The 17,383-nt window shown below is 39.4% G+C and overlaps 1 protein-coding gene and 1 long non-coding RNA gene across 5 annotated transcripts in view; one reads left to right on the top strand and one right to left on the bottom strand.

The window, feature by feature from the left end:
* The window catches only part of ANO6 (anoctamin 6), a 77,074-nt gene that overhangs the window by 57,106 nt on the left and 2,585 nt on the right, over positions 1 to 17,383 (top strand). For 2 of the 4 annotated variants that reach the window (XM_035331346.1, XM_035331370.1), the window contains 8 exons: positions 238 to 463; positions 1,355 to 1,524; positions 2,081 to 2,178; positions 3,565 to 3,695; positions 4,484 to 4,689; positions 9,999 to 10,198; positions 10,699 to 10,804; positions 11,789 to 13,858. In XM_035331346.1, coding sequence (XP_035187237.1) covers positions 238 to 463; positions 1,355 to 1,524; positions 2,081 to 2,178; positions 3,565 to 3,695; positions 4,484 to 4,689; positions 9,999 to 10,198; positions 10,699 to 10,804; positions 11,789 to 11,995 — 1,344 coding nt within the window. In that variant the 3' untranslated portion in view covers positions 11,996 to 13,858. Of the gene's footprint in view, positions 1 to 237; positions 464 to 1,354; positions 1,525 to 2,080; positions 2,179 to 3,564; positions 3,696 to 4,483; positions 4,690 to 9,998; positions 10,199 to 10,698; positions 10,805 to 11,788; positions 13,859 to 17,029; positions 17,239 to 17,383 lie in introns of those variants that run through there. The other 2 variants (XM_035331356.1, XM_035331366.1) reach the window with 2 other exon arrangements.
* LOC118169777 overlaps positions 14,334 to 17,383 on the bottom strand; it is a 4,508-nt gene continuing 1,458 nt past the window's right edge. The window contains exon 2 of the long non-coding RNA XR_004752275.1: positions 14,334 to 16,604. This is a non-coding gene — a long non-coding RNA (uncharacterized LOC118169777). The remainder of the gene's footprint in view (positions 16,605 to 17,383) is intronic.

Here is a 17,383-nt window from a genome sequence, read left to right on the forward strand (position 1 = left end):
ACAGACCATCTCTTTTTGTTCCTGCAGATTGACTGTGCTATATGAAAAAATGTTTCTTTATGGATTGTAGATTTATTGCCTTCTATTTTATTTGAACCTCCTCTTGCACTCATCTTGTGTGATGAAATAAAAAGCACACAATCACTTTCTTTTGCCCATTGTAAAATGTGTTTCAAACTAACTTTTCCCCAAAGCCAGTGGTTCAACATTAACATATTTCTTACATTCTCTTCGCAGATTCTTTTGATTATTGCTTCGGTTATTGGAATCATTGTCTACAGGCTCTCTGTTTTCCTGGTGTTTTCTGCCACATTGTCACGGCACATTAATGGCACACAGGCAATCCACAAGTACCTGACACCACAGACAGCCACCTCAGTAACTGCTTCACTCATCAGCTTTGTAGTCATTATGGTTCTCAACATCATCTATGAAAAAGTAGCAATCCTGATTACTGACTTCGGTATGTCTCTTCTATGCCTCAGATTGAAACTTTGGCTAAAACAACAAGCAAAAAGAACATTTATATCTAAAGGAAGAATGCCAGTGAATGAATACCTCTACCACATATTTCAGAATTTTCCCACCAAATCATACAATGCCATACAGAATTTTTCAAATACAGATTTTCTCAGTATCAAAGGAATATGATATTCTGCTCTTTGCCTGAGAAATCCTTGTATAGCCAGCATGAAAGATGAAAGATGCTTGTAAAACAGACAAAGCAAAGAAAATTACTATAATAACCAAGCTTTATGAAAACAGATCAGTAACGCATAGCACATTCGATTACATTAGCTTTTGTTTATGAGGAGAATAGCTATTTTCGTGTAAATAAATGAAATAGGGTCACTGTTCCAAAGCTAGATACTATTCCCTTGTTATTAAACAGATAAACAGTAACAAATATTATTATTCTTTATATCCAGGCCATCAGCATTAAAGTAGCTATTTACTTCAGATGTGTGAAGTAGTGTGGTGTTTTAATATAGTTTCATTTAATACTGTTTCATCAGTTCAAAGTGTTACATTTGCATCTTTCCCAAGTGTGTTGGATTTGGAAGAGTCTTTTCCTGAGTTATCAGAATGTTTGCTTGCTCTTTTTATTTATCGTTGGGGAACAAATTCTTTCCTTTTTAAAACCCATGTAGTTTTAGAATTAGCATAACAGGTACAGTATACATAGGGGTTATGTATAATCTAATTCGTAATGATCTCAGTTATATTAAGGAATACAAGGCACACACATACTTTTCCAGCTGAGGGTCCAAAGCAGCTTGTAAGTAACTTGTAGGTTGTTTTTTTTTAAAAAAAAAATATATATATATATATATTTTTTTTTTTTTAATTGCAGAGCTTCCAAGGACACAGACCGATTATGAAAACAGTCTGACCACAAAGATGTTCTTGTTCCAGTTTGTCAACTACTATTCTTCATGCTTCTACATAGCTTTCTTTAAGGGCAAATTTGTAGGTCACCCTGGAAATCCTGTCTATTGGCTAGGAAAGTATCGCAATGAAGAGGTAAGAATATATCATATTGCTTGCTTTTAAAAACAAGAGCCATTAGTCCAGGTATTCTTCTGTACTTTGGGTTGTATAACATGGTAGTATGTATTTAACATGAGGGTTCAAGAAGTGACTGCTTCCCAAGCCACTTGCCTCCTTAGTATAAATGAAAATTATGCAAGACCAGCTGGGCTTAGAAACATATTATTTGTACCCAGAGAAGCTCATTTTCCGCTGGTCCAACTAGGTGTAAATCAGTATGCAGAGGAACAGGCGTAGATGCAGGAACATCAGTAGATGCATTCTGGCTTTGATCCTCACCTGATGACAGTGCAGTACAAAGCTACATTACTTCACTTGGTATTTCATGCTTTCAGTAGTGTCCTGTCAACCTATCACATGTGATCATATTAGTCCTGGAACTGGCTTTTGTATTAATTACTGGAAAGGTTTGCCTAAACAGTCTTCCTGTATCTTAAAGATATGTTATCATAATAAAACAGGAATTCATTATTTTAAATGCTTGAAAAGTTTAACTTCAGTTTTCTTTCATGTCTCTCCCAACTTTTAGTGTGATCCAGGTGGATGTCTCCTTGAACTCACAACTCAGCTTGCCATCATAGTAGGAGGTAAAGCAATCTGGAACAACATTCAAGAAGTGCTTCTTCCGTAAGTTCAAACTATTAAGGAATCTGCTCTTTAATATTTGAAAGATGCTGCTTTTACTTGACATGTTCAGGCATTTGGCCACTAAATTTGAAGGGAGCATATTGTATTCTAAAAGAACAAGACTAGTCTTTTGGGGCCTTTTTAGACAGTTTGGATATTTTCGCTCTGGTAGTTTTGAGCTCCTGTCTCTGTCATTTTGACTGATTTTAGTTCTTATCAGAAGTGCTTCCCTCCTCTGCAGATCAGACTTAATGTGTTTCAGGCTGGATACCTAAAACTGAGGTAACAGAAGTGCTGAAAATATTGAACTAAGTATGGTTGCTTAATATTGAATGGAATGACTGGTTATACATTTAAAAATTATGCATACTTTACTAATTTAACTCGTTTAGTTTTATAGTTAGGTTTGAATTTCATAGTCTGTAAATATTCTCTTTTAGAGTCTCAGATTTTTGGAAGATCATGTTTAATGTAAACAAGATGTAAAGATGCAAAGATCTTCTCTAGATGAAGATAGTATCCAGGGCTCTGTTCCAGCTCCCATGACTTGTTGGGAGCAAGCTATTTTATGCTGATCAGTAACTATTTATATCACTAGGAGCCAGGAACTCCCAGTTTGCTTATGCCCTCCTGAATGCCATAAACACCAGACCACAACATCATATTCCCTCCAGTTGCAGTTCTTCCAAGCCCTTTTACTGCAGAGCAAAGGGACTTCAAAGCATATCCTAAATACTGTGTCGGGTTGAGACTAGGGTGCTTTGCTGAGTTACGGTTCCTCCATACCCAAATGCTCCGTATATGCTTATATTTTTTTGAATGTAGTCTATTGATTACTGAGAATGCCTACATGCAGTTCACCAGTTTTCTTAAATTTGTATGTAAGCCTTTCAGACACAAATATCAATCCCAGGGAAAGTGACAGAGCAGCTAATCCAGGCACAAAAAAGTCATCAGGAGTGGCCTTTGACACTGTCACCCATAAGATCCTCACAGACAAACTGTTGATGTATGGGATGAGCAGACAGTGAGGTGGATCAAGTCTAACCAGAGGTCTACATTTAACTTCATTTTCTGCTACCCTGAATTCTATGTGGTCATTCACCTGTACAACAAAATTAAAAACCACTAAATTTCTGATTTGTCACACTTTTACATTGTGGTTACATATAACTTCATTCAGGATAAGACAACAGAAAATTATACTCATGTTTGAAGGAAGTTTTCAGTAATTCAAGAAGGAATATCTGAATTTCACTGTTCAAAGCTAAAACAGCACAAAAGCCTTTTTTTTTTTCTATTTTTCTCTTTTTTTTTTTTTTGCATTTACTGAACTTTGTAGGCTATTTTACTAATGTTAGTGGCCTTTTTCCCCCTGAATGACAGTTGGTTTAAGAATCTAATTGGAAGATATTGTGCAGATGCTAGATCAGAAAAGATTGTTCCACGCTGGGAACACGACTACCACCTGCAGCCCATTGGAAAACTTGGATTGTTTTATGAGTATCTCGAAATGGGTAAGTACTCAGTTCCAATTTTCTTATTCGTGTTGGTTACAAATATGATCTGAAGAAAATTTTCATAGAAGCAATGTTTAATACATTTAAAGACAAAGAAGATATGAAGTTTTTAGAGAGCAAGTTTTGATTTGTCACTGTAGTTTGCAAGCTTTTTATTAAGCAGCTATGGCTCAATTCGACTTATAGCTAAGAAACAGATCAAGTGATTGTATAAAGAGGTGTACTGCTGCTCCTTTGCCCCATTCTCCAAGAAACATGTCCAGAAGCCAGAACACTGCTGCCTTCTAACATCATAGCAGCAGATTCCTGTATTGGCCTGCTGGGTCTGCAGTCACTTACATGTTGCTTGTTTCTTGGTAACTGGAAGTACTCCGGTTTGTTTGCCACCATCCGTCCTGCAACAGAATTGCAGCACACTTGTCACAGCACCCAGACACCCATAACATCATTTGTTAGCACAGGCTGTGCAACAAGGCACCGAGCACCTAGTCACTAGAGTTCCAAGTCTACATGATGAAGACATGGGAAAGTAATGGCTGTTTAAATTCCCCTAACAATTACTCTTGATGTGTTGTGAGTTTTAACATTTTCCTGTCCCCTCCACCTAGCAGGTTTTCCAGTACTGTTGTGCTCATATATTCTCATGCACACGTTGGCTGAACATAAGATTTGCTAGAAGCTCTGCTACTCTTTCTCACAGTTTGAGTAAATGAAGTATATATGCTCATATATGTTTATATCCTGTAAATGAAAGCGTCCGTGTTTGTGACCTCTCAATTTGACAGTCATACAGTTTGGCTTTGTCACCCTGTTTGTGGCATCGTTCCCCCTGGCTCCCCTTCTGGCTCTTTTTAACAACATGCTGGAAATCCGGCTGGATGCGTGGAAGCTGACGACCCAGTTCAGACGCATGGTGCCACAGAAGGCACAAGACATCGGCGCGTGGCAGCCCATCATGCAAGGCATAGCCATTCTGGCCGTGGTGACCAACGTAAGTACTGGGCCAGCAGTTACCAAAGGTAAAACACTTTCACTGCAAGTGTTACATCCAGATGGGGAAATGCCACATGTATCCATGCGTGTCATGCCAACGTGGCTACAGGTGAAACACACAAATGATCCCAAATGGACTACAAGCCTCAGTCCCTTAAGACTCTAACTCCAGTGAATTAGGCTTTTAGTTATTTTTCAGATGTTTTGGAAATATAGCTACTATAAAACATCAGGCCTAAATAAAAGAAGTATTTAGAGTTGCTAGAATATTCATTATATATATATGTATATAGAGAGAGAAATATAGCGTATGAAGATGCACAACTTTCCTAAAATTACAACACAGAATAGGTATTTTTGGAGTGTCTACAACTGAATGCATTAATTTTGAAAAACAAAATGTTGGAGTTTAGCTAAGTTATGACTGATTGTTGTTTCCAGCTGTTACAATTCTTATGGTCATGCCTTCGTAGTTGAGTTTGGCTTTGAGAAATTTTGCACATAAAGCTGCAATTCAGCTTCTTCTTGATGTATTTAAAAATATGACATATGCTAAAAATTGCAGCACTTACTTTTTGAGATGGGAATGAATTTTCTGAGAATTTGCAAATGAATCCATTTTTCATTTTCAGTTAAAATTAATTTTGATAAGTATTTCTTTAAAATATTTAGAAAACTTTTTTTCCTCATGAATATGCTATTAACAATGAAATTCAGACATTTCAAAGTTCCCATATTGCTAATTCAACACGATCTTGTACAGGAAGCTGCATTGTGAGCAGCCTGATTAACGTGATCCACAATATTATATTATATTATTGTGATCCACAATATTATTTTAACACGTTGAGTTGTTTAATTATTATTAAACAGTAGATAATATGTATTATGTTTCTAAATTTCCACTGATGCCCTAAATTTCCACTGTTGCCCTAAATTTCCACTGTTACCCTCAAAAGAGCAGTGACCACTCTTTTCCTTTGCCAGTAATTGTCCTCAGTTAGCAGACTTTTCCAAAAAGACCACCATTTTCTACTCTTGCCACTGAGATTAAGAATTCATTCTGACACATTCAGAGATGGCCACTTCCTCCAGGACCTTCTCCTTGCAGTTACAGCACCTTATTGTGCTCACTAGGAGTTTCTGGAGAAACCAGTAAAGTCTGAAGATGGAGTTCACCTCTGCCTAATCTGCCTTGGGGTCTCTGCCTCTTTTGAGAAATTTGGGTAAGAGGGAGATGGAAATGAACACTCTGCCATAGTCAGGGGATTCATTTCAAGTAAAAGAGGAGGTATTCGCCCAAAATGGCTATAATTCCTTTCCAGAATTCTATCTCTAGATAGAAAGTATTGGAAGCAAAAAACAAAGGAAGGGAAAACGGAGGATTTACATGAGGATGGAAAATTTACAGGAGATTCTGGGAGACAGACAACAAACCACAGTATATGCTCCAGCAGTTTTACACAGATCTACTGAGGCAAATCAAACATAAATCCAGCTGTTGTGTAGGCATGTGAAACATCCAAGGCATACCAGTAAATATGATGTTAAAACTGAAAATAAAAATGGTGCAACTTTGGTAACACAGGTTCAGATTGATAGAAATGGCAGGTTATACCAGAGAGACTTTTGGGCTCTTTTGTTTTAGTGTTTGTGTTTAAAAAAAAAAAAAAAAAAAAAAAAAAGGTAAATGACAGCTTTCCTGGCAAATTAGGGAGATTGTGTAAATTCCTAGATGAAGCATAGTTGTAGCAATGTAGAGGCAAAATTACTGGTGCATTAATGTCCTCTTTTGAACTACGCTGCTACAAAACTTGTAAAATAAAAGACAAAATAAGTCTCTGGTGCTCTAGAAGAAAAGCAAATACATTATGCTATTGGATAAGCCAACTGTCTTTCTTCATCAATCCTCCTGGGGCTTGTAATACTACTATGAAATAAAAAGTTGGGTATACATCTTAAAATTATTCTAAAACATTGTAATATGTACCTTAGTCATAGTCCTTATGATATTCACGGTAGAGTTAAAGTTGCCTTGGTGAGCTCATGGTGGCTCAGGTGTGTAGGCTTCTGTTAGGAATGTACACAAGCCCCTGTGCAGCTTCTGCAGAAAAGTGGCCCAACAATACTTCCAGGTGCCTGTCACTACCCATTAACAGCCCGTCTGAGGCTAATTGGAGCTTTGCAACTTTTTCACTCCAAATTCATCCTTATGTGCTACAGCCCTCGAGAGACATATCTGAAAACTCAAAGTCCTTGATATGCAGAAGTGCATTTACAGCTCGGTTTTGCTCTCCATCCTCCTTGCCTGGCACTCAGTCGCACTGTGTATGTGGCTGCTAACAGTATGCATGCTTCTTTTCGTAACCCTGTTTGGAGATCTCAAGTGTCAGATGCAGTTAATCTTAGTAGGGGTGTACTGCCTCTGCCACTCACACCAGGCAGGTTAGTAGCATGCAAGGGGCACAGCACCAGAGGTGGCGTGCTCAGAAGTCCCTGTTACAGGTGCTGTAAGGAGCTCAAAGAGATCAGTATTTCTTTCGAGCAAAGTGTGGGCTATAAAGCCATATTCTAGAGCCCAGCAAATACTAGACACAGTTTTTTTCCTTTAAGCATGTTTTTTTTTTTCTTGTTTGACATCCGGGATGTAGTGCAGGCCATCAGTCTTGCCTGTGCCATCTCTTTGCCATCCCCATTTTTTCTTAGTACTGTTTCTTTTCTATGTGACTGTCACAGATTATTACACTTGGGTAATGTATCATCCTCTCCTTCATGCATCGCCTTTGTAACACCTGTGAGTAGCTTGCAAGAAACTTTTGCACAAAACTGTCTGTTTTGAGACTCACCACTCAGGCACTGGACTTGCTATTGCATGATATCAAAGCATCTGTTCTTGATTTGTAGACTGATTTTAATTAGTTATGGTATAAATGGAAAACTGCGCATGATATAGCTTGGGAAGTAGAGAATGTGCTATTTGTTTGTACTTCTCCAGTACAATACTCTAAAATGCAGCCCATAATTCAGGAGGAAAAAAGCTTTTCCTTTGAGAGGATGCCGTAGGATTAGCTTTCGTATTTCTGTCCATGTAGCACTCTGCAACACATCTGGAGATCATTCTGGGAGAGGGAAGAGAATGAGGCAGGGCTCAGATTTATGGTGATGAGAGACCTGGGGCCTTGAAAAAAAAAAAAATCAGTAAGAGAAAACATTAATTTGTACAAATACTGTGTTCCAGAATCTTGTTGAATGATACATAGAAGCTACATCAAACCCATTCAGTACAAACAAAAAATGATGGTTTTTGCCTTATTGTTCAGTTGCTTTTAGTTCTTTTATGGTATGACTGGATGTAAATCTTATGGGATAATGAACAACAAGAAATTATATTTAACTAAAACTTTCTGTGCATATACTTCAGTTAAAAACAATGTAATTTAGGTGTGAGGTCTTCTTCCTGAAAATGCAAGACACAGTAATATATATTTTTTGTCAGCCAAAACCACCTACACTGCATGTAAATATAAACAACACATAATTTTCGCTTCATTGCACACTGGCATGTATTGCTTAAAAACAGTTTTTTTAAAAGTGTATGCCACCTACATTTGATTCAAGTTAGAACACGGTACAAAAAAATCTTTAAGTACTGATCCTTGAGAAATGAAACACTTTTAGGATGCCTCTCTCTTCTTCCTCATCAGCCAAATTAACATTCTCTTAACTGAACTAAATTGCAACAATATTCTGTAGAACAAAGGGAGATTTTGGACCATAGTCTCATGCTTAAGCCTTGTTTCTGCAACTTTTGCCTTAACTGCAGTTTTGCTTGGCAGGTGCCTCACAGCGAGCCAGCTGGAAAGGTAAGGCACTAGGAGAGCCCTGAGCATTTGGCAGTGGGGCTGTGGGAGGTGAGGCAGGTCCTGCACCCCATCCAACTCCTTGCCCTATTTCTTCTTTTCCCCTTGCTGCTGTCTCCTGGTGCTGGCACAAATGCATGGTGAAGCAGATCACTGGGTGGATCCATCTGGGGTCCCTGGCCAGCCTGTGCCACACTTCACAGCTGCCCAAACACAGGGCGTGAGTGACCTGCTAGGGGCAGAGGCAGGAGGGGTGGCAGCAGCTCCGGCTAGCACTGCCACCAGAGCGCTGTCTGAGGAACGGTGGGAGATCTGTCTGCAGGTATTTTCACCCTTTACCCTCTCCCCACCCCGCACTGATTCTCACCATTCACACTGTCAGGTATTTTTGCCCCTGCCATAGGACCGAAGTCTGCTCCCCCAGCCACGGCATGCAAACATCACTAGCCCTAGGCACTGGGCATGGCAGGCGCCTCTCATACTGGCTTGGCTCAGCAGCTTCATGCTCAGCTGCTGGTCTTGCCAGTGGAAAGTCTTCCTCACAGGGAAGCCTTTTCAACTTGTAATAGCGGAGGAGGTTGTTGGATTAAAGATAGTTAACCTGCCATCCAGAATAGGATGTTTTGGGAACTTCCTGAGTTTAGAAAAGGCTTCCCACAACAAACCCACAGATCCCATTTCCTACCCGGTTTGTGCCGAGCAGACTGAGTAGGACAGGGACTCTCTTGGGAGCAAGATAAAAACAAATGGTCACGTCATATGTAAAACAGCACTGTGCAGCTGCTACTAAAAAAAATGATCTTGGCACCAAGAGCAGTTTCCACATGTACTGACACTGAAACTTACGAGGCAACAACTGCCAAGACAAATTTGGACTGGCTGTCACCTCGAAAAGTGTGGGATGTTTCTAGGGTCAGAGATGGATCAGCTATATATGCAATTTAGTTCACTCTTTTACTCAGTCCTCAGGCTTTCTGAGGAAATTTAATTTTGTGGTGCTGAAGGACTCCGCTGTGGTTTACATAAGTTTCACCAGGCAGGATTTCTTGGAGCATCTCACAAGCAGCTCTGGCAGCAAGCACATTTACTGGAGGTTACCTTAGAGCAGTGTAAGGTGAGTTTGGTTGCTGACCTCCCCCGCATGCTGATGAGGATAAACGTGTATCACAGTACAACTTTTCTGAGGCATCCAGCAGAGCCAGCGTAATTTAAAAACTATACAGAGTGCACACTGCAGAAGGAGATTGTTTTATGCCTGTGAGTGTCTACTTGCTCCCTTACAGAGGGAACCACTGACTGGAAATGCACATATTTTCTTTTTTTTTAGCTTGTAATGTAATTTTTTAGATACTAAATATATGGCAAAGCTTATTTAGGCTTTGCCATATATTATGGCTTGTTACTTACATGCCACTCTGCTTTTTTGTCTCCTCTTTCTGAAATGCAGGCCATGATAATTGCTTTCACATCTGACATGATTCCTCGTCTGGTTTATTACTGGTCCTTCTCAGTCCCTCCTTATGGGAGTCACAACAGCCACACTATGAAAGGGTATATAAACAACACGCTCTCTGTCTTTAATATATCAGACTTCAGGAATGCAAGCAAGCCATCTTCCCCTTGGTTTGGGAACCAAACGACATGCAGGCAAGTGTCAAATAACCTTTTTTTCTTTTCAAATGACAAGGGTAAATTATTTTTTTTTTTTTTTTTTTTTTTTTTTTAATATCTAACTAATATAACTCAGTTTAAAATATCTACTAAGAAATGTTAAAACACCATGAAAGTCAGCATACTTTGAATGGCAAAACTGAGTGGAGTTATTCACCTATAAATCTGTCCTGCTCAGAAACTCAAAAAATACTTTCTTCATTTTCATTTTCCTCATAACTGATACAGTCTCATAAAAGGGGAAAAAAGGTTTTAAAAGCAATTTAAGGAATTCTCAATACAGTGAAAAAAAAAAAAAAATTCAGCCAAATGCAGCTTATTCTGCAGAGAAGAAGTTTACCCATTTCTGTAGCTCTGTTCAGCAGACTGTTCCAGGATGCACTAAGCAGGGACATGTCTTGCTCCATCCTCTGGCCACAGTGCCTTACTACAGAGATTCCTGAGACTAGCCCCTGACTTTCCTGCATTGCCTTCAGATACCGCGATTTCCGCTACCCTCCTGGTCACCAGCATCAGTATGAGCATAACATATACTACTGGCACGTCATTGCAGCCAAGCTGGCTTTTATCATTGTCATGGAGGTAAGCGTGTGGGGTTTCAAGCATCAGTTATTGTGAGCATCCTCTTCCCTCCATGCAGAAAATCCTTCAAAGACATTCTGTCCAGGCACAGCTACCAGAGCTTTTGGTGTGCAACATGTGCTGGCATGGGCAAGAGCCTGGGAGATGTAAACTAGGTGTAGCACCATTAGAAAAAGAAGTGTCTCTGAAATCATGACATCTGCTGAGGATTGTCCCACATGCTCACAGTTTCTTTTCTCAAGAACTGTAAAGTGATTTCTAGCATCAGAAATAGAAGGGACAGTTGCACCAAAAATACTTATAAATGATCTTAGTGGAGGTTTGTGCACAGCCTCATAAATACATGTCCATACTACATGTGCACTAACACACACTAACCTGAGTAAAGACAGTCATGTAAGAGATGAGTCTTTAGATGAGCGCCTTTGGTAAAAAAGCAATCACTCCCCCGTGTGCAGCAACTCTCTGGGCTTAGAAAACATAGAAGTCCATCCAAGATCAAGGGAGAGCAATACTAGGTATTTTCATTATAAAATGTACTTAAGGCCTGAGCCAGGGACTACCGAAGTCACCAGAAACATGAACTTGCTACAGCAGAGATCCCATAGCAGAGGAATGTCGATAGCCCCAGAGGCATTTGGGCAAACCTGAAACAATTTCAGAAAAATCTGTAACCAATATTTCCACAATTGGGGGAGGCAGAGGGAGGGATTGTGCACCAAGATGCCCAGCAGAAAAGTTATTAGTAACGTCAGATTTAGAAAATCAGAAATTCTTCTTTATCAGACAATTAAGCTATTAATCTCTGCTTTTTAAGATACTGTTCCACTGTGGTAGATACTAGTACAAAGCCTGTTTAAATCTGTAAGAGAGAGTGGCACATTTTAATAATAATGATAACAATAATAATAATAATAATAATAACATAATAATAATATCCTGTTCAACCCAACTGACTTTTTTTTTCATCTTCACCTTCCCTAGCATGTCATATACTTTGTGAAGTTTATTATTTCCTACATAATCCCAGATGTATCACAGAAGACCAAGAGCAAGGTCAAACGAGAGAAATATCTAACACAGAAACTCTTGCATGAAAACGATCTCAAAGTTGTGAAAAAAACCATGGGGAAAATTGCTGACAAAATTATCAAAGGAGTAGACAGCACTTTCCGACCTAAGTCTGAATAAAAAAAAAAACTTTTTTTATATGGAGTAACAGTATTTAGCCAGCTAACACCTGTCCAGATATTACCAATAGTTAATCAAACACTTTGGATTAATTCCCTTTACTAAACGTTGTTTCTTCCAACTGTCACCTGCTCCTTATCTGTTTCCCTTTGGCAAAAGCAATCATTGAGACTTGGTTTACAGCTACCAATTTTTTAAAACAGCTTCAGTAGGATGTATTTTTTAACATGTGAAGGTTAAAAAATATTTATCGTCTTAAGACAATGCAGATTAGTTCTTAAATACATACAGTGCTTCCCACTTTATTTAGGCATAGGCTATTAAATCAGTTGTTCAACTTGAATAAAACCTTATGAACAAGAATAATTTGTTTTACGAACACCACCACTTCCTCTGAAGGAGTTTTGATTACTTGATGATGGAGACCCTAACTATAAAATTAAATAGAAAAGCCAAAACATGAAGGCAAGAGAAGGAAACGACAACACAAAATCATGTTGTTAAGCTGTTGCAATTGACGTACTAAGCACTGTTGTGTGCTACACTGAATTAGATGTACATACTGAGACTTAAATGGATAACAAGATATTTCAATTAATCATGGGTTTGGATCACAAGGAGCAGCAGGACTGTAAGCCCATCCTGTTCATCAATCTCTGTGCAAACAGGAGAACTGCCTTTGCAATCAATGCATACAAACTGACTTTACAGCACTCGGAGCAAGAGGAAAACTCAGACATTTTATCTTTCCCTGGTCAATGTACTTTCATTAGCTCACTTGGCCATTCTGTTCTGAATGAACACAGCCTTGAAGGTCTCCCACCTGTAACAGTAATGAGTGTTAAAATTCTTTTCACGTACTAAATCAATATTTGCTGAGGGCTGTATTTTGCATTTCTCCCACACCAGAGGCACCATTCTTTTCCCTGATAGATTTCGACATAGGAAGAATGTGCAGCTGGACCTGTTGTGGTACAACACTGCATGATAAATTGAATTTGGACTAGACCACGAATCTATTGAAACTGAAGATCGGAATAAGCAATTTAATATGCCTTAACCGTATTATGAAACTTTAAACAACTGGGAAGATGTTACAAGTGTGGATGAATTTGTTGGAGCTATCAGTCATCTTCAAATTAGGCTGCAGATCTGCTTGGCTGTTTTGCCTCCAGTTGTAACCTGGGAGTTAGGGAATTACAGGGTAAGCATGTATGTAGGGCTCCACTTTGTGTCTGCAGCAGTGATGTTCCAGTTTATTAACTTGCTTTCTCTTTTAATGGTTCTAGTGGACCAATTCCTACAAATTCTGAAAGCCAAAATCTTGTTAAAAAGGCACTCCCTAAACAAGATGATTACTGTTGGGTTTGTAATTTTATACTCTTAAATGTATTTCATATGTACAATTGTTAGGAAGATTGTTTGTATGGCTTTTTCAATATAAAGAAGTTTGTTTGCAGAAACTAAGTAGCAGTGTTAAGATATATTTTATCCTGCTAATAATCAGAAGGAATCAAACATTTGAATTTTGTATAAAAACTTCAAAATACTACTCTGTACCTCAAGCCTATCCTTTGAAATGGCAACATTTAAACCAGAAGAGGCAGCACATGAGGGGAGTTCTTTCAGCAGCTGTGATATGCAAGCTTTCACTCAGCTTGACTATGCAGAATGATTGCATGGGAGGAAGGAACATGAGAGGAAAGTTTGGTTCAAAAATTGGGATAAGGTTGAAAGTTGGAAGACAGAAACTCAGAGGTTCCAGAGAACACATTTCTGGCATTGAAGAACTGGAGCTTGCTTACTATAATGCCCAGAAAACTTGTATACATCACCTGAAGACACCTGAAGATGAAAAAGACACAGGATACAACAATAAGATGGACCATAATTAAAAGTGACTGTGTACCAGAGCAGTGATAGAACCAGTGCTTCTTCCAATAGGAAATTCTACTCTTGCCATCTCTTTTTGTTTCCAGTTAGAACCATAAAAGGTCTTTAAATTTACAAGGAATCAAATATAAATTTGGCAGATGGATAGGCATACACTCAGAAGCTTCTAAACAAGACAGAATTTATTATCAAAATGTATAACACCAATACTGGCTTGACCTTTTCCCAGAACCCCAGAACAGCTGAGGCTGGCAGGCCCTCAGGATCCCACCTGCCCCAGCCCCTGCCCAAGCAGGGACACCCAGAGCAGGCTGCCCAGGGCCACGTCCAGGTGGCTTTTGAAGATCCCCAAGGAGGAGACCCCACAGCCTCTCTGGGCAGCCTGTGCCAGGGCTCAGGCACCCTCACAGTGAAACAGGTTTTTCTTACATTCGAATTGTATTTCTCAGCAGGTGCCTCTTGCCTCTTGTCCTGTCACTGGGCAGTATAATGAAATACTCAGGGTTTTCCTGTGCTATATGAGTTTGTTTAGAAAGGCCAGTCAGCTCTGTGCAAGCTTGGAGCTTCTGATTTTGGCTTTGGGCTGGCATTTCAACAGTAGTGTTCAGCTGAGAGATGCCATTTTCACCTCCCCATCGGGGATTGCAGTTTCAAAGTGCCTTAAACACCCTCTCAGGTGCAGTGTTGGAGGGCAAGGACAAACAAGGAGGTATCCTGTGATAAAGGAAAAAAAGTAATAAAAAATAAAATGTCGTGAAATGGGCCATTTCAGATAATTGTTTGATCATAAGGAAACTTTGATTGCCTGCTTTGACAGCTAAAGAGACAGGGAGACAAAAGAATTAAGTGCCTTGCCTGGGGTCATACTGAACAGTGGCAAAGTTTAAGACTGATTTTCAGGAGTGCCTGGTTTTCTGGTCCTTTCTTGTCCCTGAGGCCTCTCTCAATTGCCGCTTCTTACATCACGCATTTCCTGAAGGGGTGTTGGTCCTCAACATCACTGAGAGTTTATATTCCAGCCTTTAAAATAATTATTGGAAAAAAAAAAAAAAAAAAAAAAGCATGCTACACCAGGAAAGTATGTATACCTATGGCTGCTTGGGCTCCTCTTGTAATAAAGTCCTAACCACCTAGAATTACAGAATGACAGAATATCCTGAGTTGGAAGGGACTCTCAAGGATCATCAAATCCAACCCCTGGCCACCACCCAAAATCAGACCATATTTCTGACAGCATAGTCCAAACACTTCTTTCACTCCAGCAGGCTCAGTGCTGTGACCTAGAGAGCCTTGGATGGGTTTCTACGTTACCATTTTGTTCAGCTCAGGAGTGAGCTTTGAAACTCGTCTTCCACTTGTCCCCACTTTCTGGGTGGTGGTTCACATCTGGTCTTGGAGCTCATGATCTGGATTCCTTCTGTCTTAAACCAAACCAGAAGGCAGGTCTTAGATATGCATATCACAATCTCTGGCAGGCATTTTAGTCCACAGCTCTAAAACCAGAGCTAGTCTGAAAAGTAGCCCTGAGTACTAGGTGGGCATCAGCTTCAACTGATGTCAGTGTCAGCTTTTTGCTCTGTGTTTTGCTTCCCAAGTGCCACGCTACTTGCTAACGTAGCCATAACATTCAGAAAGCATTATATCAGGAACTCACTTCATTTTGCCATGTGCAGTGTTACTCCCAGCACAGAGTGCCCAAACCTCTAAAGCTGTGCGACATACATAGCCTCTACCTCCAACTGCTGAAACATGCACTGCCCGTACACAGCGAGCTCTGCCGAGGCATAGGAATGAAGTGCTTCAGGGGGTGGGAGCAGCTGCCAACATAGTAGTATTTGTAACTTTTTTTTTCTCAAGACTGGGTCACTTTAATAATGTTTAAAGATTTGTTTGAAGGGAAAATTAACATAACTGTTAACCTATGAATCAGTTTTGCTCTTTTTACACTTTGTATGTAGGCCAGACTTTTACCTTGTACAGATGAATCCGTGTCAGTGATCATTTCATTGCCTTAAAGTAAGATGTGAGCACCATAAATTGCAGACCACCACCACTGTTTTAGATTCTTTGTATGTTGAAAAAAATCAGAACGTAAGAATGTATTTTTTTGTATTTTTTCTAAGAACGTTTGCTATTAGTTTCTGAACATTAGGATTTCTTTATTTTTATTGTTATTAAATAAAGTCTATTTTAAAAGGATAATACATTTGTTGTTGTTTAGCTTTGTTTGTTTTTACATGAACAATGCCACTGCTGCCAAATGCCACATTTAAATTCTTAGAACGTCATCGCTGTCTAATTTCCATATTCCTCCTCTTTTTCAATCTTTTGCCATTAAGCTGTTACTGCTACTGAAATTTATCTCCTGTTTTTCCTGCATCCTCTAGATGGAAGTCATTCCTTTCAACATCACGTCGATGACAAGGACCATTATGTTCTCCTACAAATAAACAGTTTAGGTCTTTATACCTTTTCACTCCTGTCATGATAAGCCCCATGTTTTGTTTCCAAGTCATCGTTTATTTCTTAATCTGAATCAAGTCTGGAAGGTGCTCCCACCTCCAGGCAGTCCAGCTTTCGTGTTCCTCCTTAAGGCTCATGCAGCCCAAGCAGCAGGCGGTGGGTACAAGAGAGGCAGCAGCTTCACTTTGACTCAAATAGAGGAGAGCAGCAGAGTGCAAGCTTCAGATCGCTCTCCATTACTCACTCGGTCTCCCTGTTTGAAAAGATGTGTATGTAGTTAGTCCCAAATAACCTCCACATGGCTTGGAGCAGTATTTTCGTCATAAGAAAATAATGTATCTTAATAGCCTTATAACAGTAACGAACTTTCCAGGAAAGTTGACAAAAGTGGTTTTTATTTACAACCTGGAAGTGCATCAAAAGAAGAGCCTTTAAAAGTTGTGGGTTTCTTTTTTCTCTGCCATGCCTATTGCGTTCTCTGATACAATTGTCCTGTAAAAGCAATGCTAATCACTGGGATTAAAGCTATTTTGTCAGTTAGCAATGATGCAAGGAAATTAAATCACTTCTCTTGCTTTTAGAATGTAGTAATCAATTCTCTAATTATTTCCAGCAGCCCCAGCACTATAGGGTTACAGAAGTGCATGTGTGAACACACTCCCTCTGTCCTGTTTGCAGAACACACATACGTGCACACACTGACGGCTGTTCTGCCAGCTATGAAGACCACAACTCATGACCTGCCACAGAATGCAAGATGCTCTTTGCCAGTAATGAAAAAGTCTTCCATCCAGTTCCATCAACATATACCATTCTCTGTAAACATATAAGATAAAGTAATCCCCTAAATGCTGAAAAGGAATAAAAAGCACTCAACACAGACCACGGAGGAAATCTCACTGAGCTCCTTGTTGCAGCAAGCACAAGCCAGGACACCAAAAATCCACCTCTAGCATATGAAGGGAGAGTTTACACAGGAAAAAGGAGAAAAGAAAAGAAAAGAAAAGAAAAGAAAAGAAAAGAAAAGAAAAG

Source organism: Oxyura jamaicensis, chromosome 1 (assembly GCF_011077185.1).
Source record: "Oxyura jamaicensis isolate SHBP4307 breed ruddy duck chromosome 1, BPBGC_Ojam_1.0, whole genome shotgun sequence".
Lineage (NCBI taxonomy): Eukaryota > Metazoa > Chordata > Aves > Anseriformes > Anatidae > Oxyura > Oxyura jamaicensis.